Source organism: Plectropomus leopardus, chromosome 9, assembly GCF_026936395.1.
Source record: "Plectropomus leopardus strain MGB_pleo_1.0 chromosome 9, ASM2693639v1, whole genome shotgun sequence".
Taxonomy (NCBI): Eukaryota; Metazoa; Chordata; class Actinopteri; order Perciformes; family Serranidae; genus Plectropomus; species Plectropomus leopardus.
Window position 1 is genome coordinate 18,216,052 of NC_142184.1, and position 11,035 is coordinate 18,227,086.

The 11,035-nt window shown below is 37.1% G+C and overlaps 1 protein-coding gene across 1 annotated transcript in view; it reads left to right on the forward strand.

Annotated features, from left to right (window-relative positions):
* The first annotated feature begins 1,929 nt into the window (after positions 1 to 1,929).
* Positions 1,930 to 11,035, forward strand: part of LOC121947384 (uncharacterized) — a 32,029-nt gene continuing 22,923 nt past the window's right edge. Inside the window, exon 1 of the mRNA XM_088082124.1 lies at positions 1,930 to 2,215. Within this exon, the coding sequence (XP_087938250.1) occupies positions 2,072 to 2,215 (144 nt within the window). The 5' untranslated portion in view covers positions 1,930 to 2,071. The remainder of the gene's footprint in view (positions 2,216 to 11,035) is intronic.

The window sequence follows — 11,035 nt, forward strand, 5'->3', positions numbered from 1 at the left end:
TGGATTGGAAGTGCGAGAGAGGTGCTCTGGTGCCATTCAGATGTTTTGTTTATCAATATGCAAATGCCCATGTGACATTTAATAGCCTATCTGGTGACTTTTAGCAACTGTTAGAGCTTGCGTTTGTTACTTTCATTGGAAAAGAGTTGATAACATTTGAACTCGCTCTCTCCCTCACCATCGCAGACATCCACCCTGCATCGTTGCCTTTTGGTTTTGCACATCTGACACACATCCAAGCATGGCTTTCATTACTAACTATTGATTTTTCTACACACTCCATTGTTCATTTGAATTTATCTTAGTTTGAGAAATTATGTTTGTTTTATCTACATCTCTTGCGTTCGTTCTCTGTCACATTCCCTGAGCCAGTTTGTGACACATTGGTCACCATGACCAATGTTGGATGAGCAAGTGATACAGTTAATGATGACAAACAAATTAAATTAAGTAATGATAAATGCAGTGTTAACACATTTAGTCAAGCTGAGTCATACAGTATTTAAAACAGAGAGCAAGTCTGAGCATAAGTAATATGTTTGACTGAATTAAACGAGAGTAAAGCCAAATGTCTACCAAACAAAATATAAAATGAATGATCTCTTGTTGTGTGTGATTCAAAATTATTGAGATTCTAAAGAATAAAAATAAAAGCCTGGTCATTAGAAGTATATTAAAAAGAAGGTTAGCAAAAGGATGTTGTCTCACCTTGTGTGTCACACACAGTACAGGTGGTTGTTGTCAAAGTTTTTAAATAGAAGGTCTTGTGACTAAAAGGTCGCAAGGTCAACTTCTGCACCAGCAGGTCAAATCTGTGTGAGTTAACTGAGAGAGTGGTGCTTTCCCCCACTGAGGTGTTCTGGAGGCTCTTAACCCATAAATATATAAGGCTGTCTGAGTCAGTGTCTTTATTTAAGTCTCATACTTAAAAAAGCATATCCTGATTTTATCTGAGCTGCCTGTGTATTTTATTGATTTCAATTCTCGTTTAATATATATAGATTTTAGTTTTTGCCTTCTTTCATTTTATCTTTCACTTTGATGACATTTTATGACATTTTAGTTCATTTCATTCTTGTGTTTTAAATGTGTTTAGTTTTATAGTAAAACACTTTATAACTGAGTTTTGAAAGGAGCTATTTAGATAACGTGTATTATTATTTATACAAATGCTCCACTGAAGCATTTGAGGACAAAATATTAGGTCATACTCAGTACGGATGCCTGAAATTGCCTATGTAAGTAATTTTGTTAGCAGGGTGTTCTGGATAAAGAGAACGTTGCTCTTACTGAATGTACTCTATAGGTTTAAAAAAAAGTATGGATTTAATTGTGTCAGCTGTGCATTGGAACAGGTTTTCACCCTGTGCTCTTATATTTATCCGTTAGTCATGTAAAAAAAAACACAAACTCTTCTTATTAGACCAGCTTCAAACAAAACTGCATCTCATTGCTGTGAGATACATTAATGTAGGCTACATTAAGGGTAGAGATGACTCATCCTTGACATTCTAATTTATATAACCACTCTTGCAATTTTCTACAACTTCTTTAAATACATTAATAGATATGATCAGGAATTTATCACAAATGGCATGCTGAAATAATCTATTATTTATCGCATAATTTAATATCCACACAAAAAAACATGCAATTTTTTTTACAAAAAAACGGTAAAAAAAAAAAAAAAAAAAGATCTGCATATATGATATATATGGCATTTAATCCTGAACCTATGGGCATTACACTGTGGCACATTATTCACCATGAAACACCTTCTTAATTTAAAGGATCATTAGAAAGAGTGCAGCAGAAAGAAAGAAAAAGTGTGAAAGAAAAAGGACAGAATAGCCCTTTTCCACCTTGACAGGAAATGAAGGTAGGAAGATAAATCAGATGCACATGTGAGCTGGTATAAGGGGAAGGCTAACAAAGGCAGTGTGGAGGAGAACAGGACAATGACTGAGAATGGCTTAAGGAGGAGATAATTAAAAGTTGAATCCATTTTCTGGACATTGTGACACATGAAAACAAATGGAGAGGCAGTTGGTCCAAAAACCAGCTGAATTTCATGGACTTACCGTGGCAACAATGTGCTGCTGGAAGTGGGCTCATCCTCAGAGTGGGTTTGGGTCAATCTTGTTCAGCTACCTCTTTGACCTGCTCGGATATGGCTATGGACTTCTTTAGATTTGTTGGAGCTCCAGAAGTTAAGGTAAGTCTCCTTTTCTGCTGCTTTCCATGTTTCTCCTAATATATGTTTGTATATGTATGCATATTAATACATGGGGGAAAACAAGCAGACTTTGTGGTGGCCATTTTGTGTCTCCTTGTGGTTGTTTTGTGTCTTTTTATTGTTGTTTGGGTCTCTTTAAAGTAAGTTTGTGTCTTTTGTCATCTTTTGGGTTTCTTAGAAATATTTTTTTATAATTGAGGTAATTTTGTGTCTCTTTGAAATAACTGTGTGTCTTCCTGGTCATTTTGTGTCTTGTTGTTTTGTGTCTATTTGAGGTAGTGTGCTGCCCTTTTTAGTCATTTTGTATCTCCATGTGATTGTTTTTTGTCTGTTTGTTGGTGTTTGGGTCTCTTTGAGATCATGTTGGGTCTTCTGAGCTAATTTAGTGTGTTTTTGAGGTCATATAGTGTCTTTTTGGTCATTTCTTTCACTTAATAGTCATTTTGTGTTTCTTTGTGGTCATTTCAGTACCAAAGAGCTTAAAAAAAAGAAAATCATGGCATCATATTGTTTCATATCATTGGGGTACAACACAAGTGCAGTAAAATCTGGTCTGCAGTGTTCCAAAGGCTCAATAGCTGGGGCACTATGATAGAGTATGGGGCTTATTAGTTTGTTTAACTTATGTGTTCGCAGTCTGCCTTGGGTCAAAATATATATAGAAAGATGTGGATAAGAATAAGACCATAAACAAACGCTTTCTATGTGCAAACCTTCATCTAGTCGACCATACCTAAAAGTTCTGTCAGACTGAGCGCACCCACAGAGGCTTAAAATATGCACACAAAGAGTACCTGAGAGTACACCATCCTTTATTTCTAGAGCTGTCTGCTTGTATACCCCATTGTTCCCATCAGGTCAAAGAGCATGTCACCACCTTCATTCAGTTGCTTTGGTCGGTACGTGTTAATTTGGCATTTGACATTTTGCAAGTGGGCAGTGGCCAGGGGTCCCCCTGACACTTTGTGCCCCTGAGCACGTGCCTAGTAGGTCCGTTCAGTAATTCATCCATTTTTGTAGTGGTGGTAACTAGCTATAACTGGGTTTTTTATGTTTTAGGTAAATGATGGGATGTGACAGAGGAGAAGATATGTAGAGTTAAGCAGTCAGAATTAAGACTGAATGGAGAGCTGCCAGTCTGTTTTACAAGGAATAGGCCTCGATTTCCCTTAGTGCAGAGCATTTTCATCAAGACAGTGTGTCTACTTCTAATCAACTGGACTCTAAATTTGGAAGACGGAAGAGGGAGAGGATTAGAAACAGAAAACTGTCAATCTGTTGCTGTTTATTATTCAGTTGGATCACAGAGTCCTGTTGAGGGTCTAAGAGATCCACGGCAAACACACACACAAACACAGACACGCACAAAACACACTCATTCATTAAAACATGTGCAAGTCGTGTTCCCTAGTGAAACCTGGTAACATCTGTTAAGGTCTGTTGATTGAGTGGAAAGAAGTAATCTAAATTTATCCTTTCCAGATTTAACAGATTACCTCTTCAAGACAGACAAACAAACTCCGAGTGATAGTTTGTCACATGGGCATCTTAACAAACAAACTCAGAGTGATAGTTTGTCACATGGGCATCTTAAGAGAAATTTTTAGAACTTGCATAATTTTTCACAATTGCAAACATGCTTACAATGAAAATGCTAACATGTTTGTGTTTAGTGGGTGTGAGGTTTCCCATTTTAACCATCCTAGTTTTGCATGTTACCTTAAATTTTGCGAACTGGTACTAGACACAAATGGTACAGCTGAGACAGATGGAAATGCCATAAGTTCTGCATGGTTTTCTACATAAAACAACAAATAGAAATTTTGGCTGGAGGCGCAAGAGAGAAACTTAAAAGATCACTGAAGTATGCAGGAATCATCCTCTGCATGCTATGAATGCCTGTACTATAGACTGTATGAGATAATGGATGTAAGCACCATGACATCACCCATTGGTTTGTGGATTTCTATTTTGAAGCCTAGAGTTTGGCATTTTGCCGTTTTCACCGTTGATTTTTAAAAGCCAGAAGTAATGAAAAGTGACCATTTTAAATGAGTGGGTGGAGCTAACCCTAACAGTGGCTAGCTTGGTTAGCATGGTGCAATCATAGCTGTGTTTTATTGTGATAATAGTAAATGTAGTACCATGCTGTGAACATGTTTTTGTCTGCTATAAAGTTGGGCATTTTAACATTAGGCTCTGTGGGGCCAAACCATAGGCTGTATATAAAGATGGACGACACGCCCCCACTTACGCCTGCTATGCTGAAGTGAGGTTAAAATATCCGGGATACGAGCATTGCCATCTTGCAAGGGTGATGTCATTGAGAATTTGTCATGGCTGTCAGTCATAGTGGAAAAGCCCCCTTTTTTTAAATTCTAAAACTCACTAAAACTGAACTTATCATAAAAACAAACACTTGAACAAACATCAGGGTGACGAGAAATATCTTCAGTGGAAGAACCATCTTTGGGAAAAAATTATTTGGCATGTACTTTGAGTTTTTAGTTTGGCCTATGACCATTCCCTTAAATGGAAGGGCGGGTCTTAGGAACTGAACTGCAGTCAGACACCAGGAAGCGATCCAGATTGAATAACTTCACTTTGGGGGAGCTGTCATGTCATCCATCGTTGTATACAGTCTTTGGGCCAGACTTGCTTTTGGAGCCAGCCTCAAGTGGCCATTAGAGGAACTGCAGTTTTGGCACTTCCGCATTGGCTTCATTTTTCAGCCTCAGAGTAGGCCATTTGATCTGTACCAAATGTCATGGTATTCCATCTAAACGTTGTCAAGATATTTCAGTTTGGACCAAAAAGATGGACCAACTGAATTCAGAGAAATCCCCCTCCGAGAGACAATTGTGAGCTATCTCAAGGGGATTCCAGTGAGATTTGCAGACAAACTGTAAAGTAACTGTGGCAATACTATAAAGTTTGTGTACATATGACCTGAACAGAGAGGAAAGAAATGATTGGGTTTATGTGTGAGTTGAGAATGTAGGATTTGTAGAGTAAAAAGGTTTTCATTCAGCAGTCATACAACAGAGAAAACATACCAGGGTAACTCGCTGTGATGATTACCACACAAAAACACATATAAATACATACACTGACACACTTAAACATAGAAATGCACATATGCAAACACACACAGACTGAGCTTATACTATAAATCAGGGTTCATACAGTATGAAAGTGCCTATCTCTAATACCTTAAACCCTCTTAAGTGTAAACCAGTGGCAGTGAATTCTCTAACACTAGCTAGCATACACGCAAACATATACAACTAATGCGATCATGTCTCTCACTAATGTTGAATTCATCCCCAGTCAGACATAAATAACAGGTCTGTGATTTCTGGTCTATTGATTTATATGTGACTGTGTTTTAAATGCAAAAAAGGAGCAAGGCTAAGTCAGACAGAGAGTCTGCATGTCAGGCAGTAAAGGTCACAACCCCTCTATATCACCTCAAAGGTCATCCTCTTTTCTCCTCGTCGCTCTATCTCCATTCATCAGGAGCAGTGAGGCAATGACACTCTATCAGTATAAATTCTGTCTCTCTGCTTGCTCTCCCTTGCACAAACCTACCCACGCTTTTCTTTATCAGAATCAAAAAAGATGACAACCAAATGTCAGTCTACTCATGTGCCGTCACATTGCCCAAATATGCTCCGTTCACCCTGTTGCCTGGCGGATTAGTGAAATGGTCATGCACTTTCCGAGGTATCATCACCAGAGAGAGAGAGAGAGAGAGAGATAGGGTGTGGAGTGTGCTCTAATTTTAGCCATGTCAGTCATTTCCTGAAATCAAATTTTTATGACCCTTGATAGTCCAGGAGGAGAGGAGATGAGATTAATATTTTTTAATTTTTTTTCTGCGTATCCTGAATGTGTGAACCCTTTACAAAGTCTCTACAAAGCCAGCTGGTTTCCAGCTGACTGGCTGGATCAGGGGCTGGTGTGGGACAGATGTGTGTGTTATCCGTATGATCCATCCACACTCATTATATAAGAGGATCTCTCTGCAGGTAACAGGCCATCTGTATGAAAAGGACATGGCGCACAGATATCAAATGGTCTGTTCCGGCTTTGTGATAACACATGTTGCCATTCAGGCAGGAGTGTGAAAGGTGGATTAGCTGATCAAGTGTGTGGTGTGTGTGGTGTGGCTTAGGGATTCAGACAACAGTGCAGTGTTACAGATTGAAACCTGCCTGGAGGCCTCTTCCTAAATTTCTCAGTATTGTCTGTAAACCAGAAATGGAAATGCTGCAAAAATACTTGGAATTGTAGTCAGCAGACCAACTTTTGTCATGGCAAACAGCTGTTAAACCAAATCCCAAATCTATTTACAGTCACTCTTGTTTTTTTTAAATTAAGCCTTTAACTAATAATTTAAAACGGAGGTGGCATTTCTAGTCTTGTTGATAATCATCTCAGACTAAGTACATATACACATTGTGTACTCATCAAAGTGTACTGCAGTAAGTGGAGGCTTATGACTAATGTTGTTGTTGTTTTTTATGCTTGTTTGATGCATATGCTCCTTCCAGGGTTTGACTGACAGATCTGGAGGACCTCTTAGTATCACAGAGCAATTTGTGGTCAGCCTGGCAGTGCTGTGCTTCACCCTTGCACTCAATGCTCCATCTTGTGGCTATTCTATGTATTGACATTTCAGATGTCCAAACAGTTACCGTCAACGTTCTGAAGTCAGTTCACTTTTGCAGTTTAGACTGAAAAAGAGAATCTCACAAGAGCAAACCAGTCTTAATTATAGGGCGTTCAAAAATGATTGGAGTGGGGATTGAGGCCGAATCTTATATTTCATTCTGTAAAAGAAGCAGGGTCCCTCCTCAGTGTTATTATTGGCTTTGGACCTTTCCCTTGAATTAACAGTTTTTAAAAAGTGCAATACACTCACTTAAATATCTTGATGTATTTATTGGGAAACATCCAGACACTCCTTTTTTCTGAATAAAGAACTGATTAATGGAAAAATTCATTCAGTAAGTAACCATGATACTTTTTAATTAGATCTGATGATGTCATAGTCTGATATGAAGTTGGTCAGATGTTAGTCAGAGTCAACCCTTGTTTGGGGAGCAAAGATTAGTTGTTGCAGAACAGACAGAAGATTGCCTCACAGAGCAGCATTCTGCATTTAAATGAATAACTGTTAGTAAAAGATATTAAGCTATGTGACGGCTTGAACAGATTGAGGTTTCTCAAATTAAAGCAGGAAACATAGACTTGAAGGCTGTGACTAACAGCAACATATAGCTTACAACAACAAACATACATCGTACAAGACATTTAAGAGCATGTCATAGCACAAAGTGACACCTAACATGGCGTAATTCGTCAGAATTACTCGATTTTCCCTCAGGTATTTATGAAAAGACGAGGCAAGTTTCTGTATAAATAATAAAAGGGAATCATTGAATTGTTCATCCACTTTTCATAATATCTGATGCCATATATTTTTAGTTGTAGTAAGCTTTAGTTGTTTAGTTAAATGTTGTGTTTTGGATTTTAGTATTTATGTGAAACTGTGTATGTCCTGGAACACAAGACACATTTAAGAAAATATTCTAATAATAAAGTGAAGTCAAACCAAAATTAAAATAGCCTACACAGAGGCAGCTTAGGGTGCATAATGAAGTTATCAAAAGACATAAATAAAAGCAAATAAATAACAACTATTATTATTATTGTTATTATTATCATCATCATAATAATCACCACTATAAGAAAAAGTAGAAGTATGAAAAGCCTATATTTAAAAACTGTTGCAGTTTAGGAAAATCAGTTACCTGGAAGTTTGTGGAAGGTATGATAACAATGAAGGTACGATGACCTAAGAGGTGTTGAGGATTCATAGGGAAGGAGCAGGTCGGAAATATATAGGCCTTTTGCCACTGATTGATTTTTACACAGTCAGCAGTCTGATTTAAGTCTATATTACAACTGCCTGGTAGTCAGTGTAGTGACCTGGGAATTTGCGTCATGTGTTCAGCTTTCGTCATTTTTCTAAGAACAGCAGCAGCATTTGGAATGAGCTGTTGTAATATGGCTGTTAAAATTTAGATCTGAATCCATAAACTTAAGATTTATCACTTTATTTTTTTTTTACTAAAAAGAAATGGAGTCAAGATGAGTCTCCACTTTCGATCGTTCTTATTTAGCAGCAAAGAGGAAGATCTCGGTTTTGTCCTTGTTTAATACTTGAAAAAAAATTCTGGTTCATTCAGACGTTTATTTGGTTAATGCAGCAGCCTATGGGAGCACAGTCAGTTGGTAAAAGTATTGTATAAAGCTGAGTGTCATTCACATAATTGTGATAATTGATGTTATAGTTCTGTATGATTCTGATTAAAAGGAGCATGAAGAGGTTAAAAAGCAGGTGTCCAAGGATTGCACATTGCGCACACATTGAGCACATCATGCTAGATTGCTCAGTAGAAACAAAGTATTCCCTGTCTTGAAGATAGGACTTGAATCAATCCAGGAATGCTCCGGACAGGCCTGTGTCCTCTGTGTCCTATGTAGTGACACATTTAGGAATTTTCACTGGGTCACATTAAATGAAAGTTATTGAGAAAAAAAAATCATGTTTTTGTCCCATAAAAATATTAATATAGAATAGATTAAGCACTTAAGTCACATATGAAGACATTTAGTATTTAGTATAGTTTTAGTATTAAATCTGATTTACTTGGTCATGTCAGAAGGAAGCTAGCCTTTTTTTGAAATGGCTTCATTTTCTATTAAAATATTAATGTATTACACATTAGTAATGAAAATAAGTGTGCTACATGAGATCAGTTTCATATATTTTTTGTTCATAATTTTCGCTAATATTATAAGTCAGAATGAAGCTATTCAATAAACATCAGTTTTGTTTTTTTTTAAAACAGTAATACATTGGTGACCTGTAAGGCAGCCTCCAGCAGTTAATCGTGAGGGCTGGTAGATGGGCTAACCGTCCTCCTACTCTCAACATCGAGTAAAAAAAAAGATGCAACTGGGTCTACTGGTCTGTTTGTCAAACACATAACTTGAAAAAAGTCAGATAAGGATCAAACTGGAAACCTAGACCATTAAAGTTTTACAGGGGCATTAATAACATCTATGTGTGGCCTCTAGCTCACCTGCTAGAGTGTGTGCCCCATGTGCTGAGGCCTTTGCAGCATCACAGGTTTGATCCCAGCCTATGGCCCTTTGCTGTGTGTCATTCCCCCTCTCTCTCCCACATTTCCTATCATTCTACAGCTGTCCTAGCAATAAAGGGAAAAATAATAAAAATAATCGTAAAAAAATAAAAATAAAAAAAAAATAGATCTATTAACCATATTATTAAAAAGTAAAATTATCATGCAACAGCCAGCCACAGAACATCGCACTGTGATTTTAAAAAAAGGAATTAAGGATGTGCTCGAGACTCAAAGGAAATGAGACTTGCCAGAGGCCACTGATGCTTTATGTCAAATCAGTGAATAGTTGTAGTGAGATAGCAAAGACTACACTCAAGGAGAGAAGGAATGAAAGAGTGCAGTGTGCAAACAGCATCACAGGACTATTTGTCACCTCTCATGGGGAAATGAAATTAGGAACACGAAAGATAAGCACCCCAGAGCTAAACTCTAAACTTGACTCAGACAGCAAGTACTATTGTCTGGCATATTCCACCAAAGCTTCAGATAACTGAATAACTCATCAAGTTACTGTAAATTTTACTAAAGACACTTATCCAAGGAATAACCAAAGTAAACTGAAAGTAGTGTACATGCACCTGCATGTACATGCACAGTCTTATTTGAAAGGTAAAACTCTGAAGTTTTTCCCCCAACAGTTAGAATCACTGTAAGTGCTTCTGTCATTGAGTCATATCACTTAGCACACTGAAACAAAATGTTGGTGGGTTTTGTGTTTGCTTGAATATTTTATTGTTAATTTTTTTAAATTATTTATTGAAAAAGCGATGCTGCAGATTACTAGAACTAGAATGTATTAGATGGGGAAAAAAACAATGGGGCCATAGTATGAAGCCTCATATAGTCCATATTGAAATTTAATGAAATTTAATAACTGTTATAAAAAAATAAAACTTCATGTGAGATTTGTCCAGGCGCTTAAAATAAGAGGGTAAAATAGATACGTTATGTGTGAATATGAGTGGAAAAACTAATCAAAAAAGACATAAATGTCTATTTAGGAACTTATATAAAAACATTTCTAGAAAACCTCAATTGATAAGAGAGACTGTTTCCCCCCTTAAAACAACTACTCAGATTGCTTATAGTTCCTGTGCGTGTATAACAGTCTGTAATGTAAATAAAGGGTTAAAATCTGCAGTGGAGTTTTGAAGTTCCATTTACTACAAAACCCATTAACCTCAGCTGAGGCTGCCCGATCGCCATTGCTTTTACTTCCTTGAAACCACAAAAACTTGTGCTCTTCAGCTCATGCCATGTTTGGCTATTGATTGCCTGGCAACCCCATTTGAATCTCCTATTAGCTCAGTGAGGACTCCATTGAAAACTTAAGATTATTTCTCCATCATGGCAGCTCTAATTCTGCTGTTTATGAATCACAATGAAAGATATAAAACATTAAGGTTGTAGAAACATGAATCTTTAAAACAATGTAATGGCAGTTAATGGATATCTATGGATGTAATAATGTGTTTGGACTAAATATTACACAGAATTTAGATCACCTGGACATTTGGGAGTTTATGAGCAGTGTTTGTTAGGAAAAAAATGAAAAAAATGGATCACAATAACACTTAAT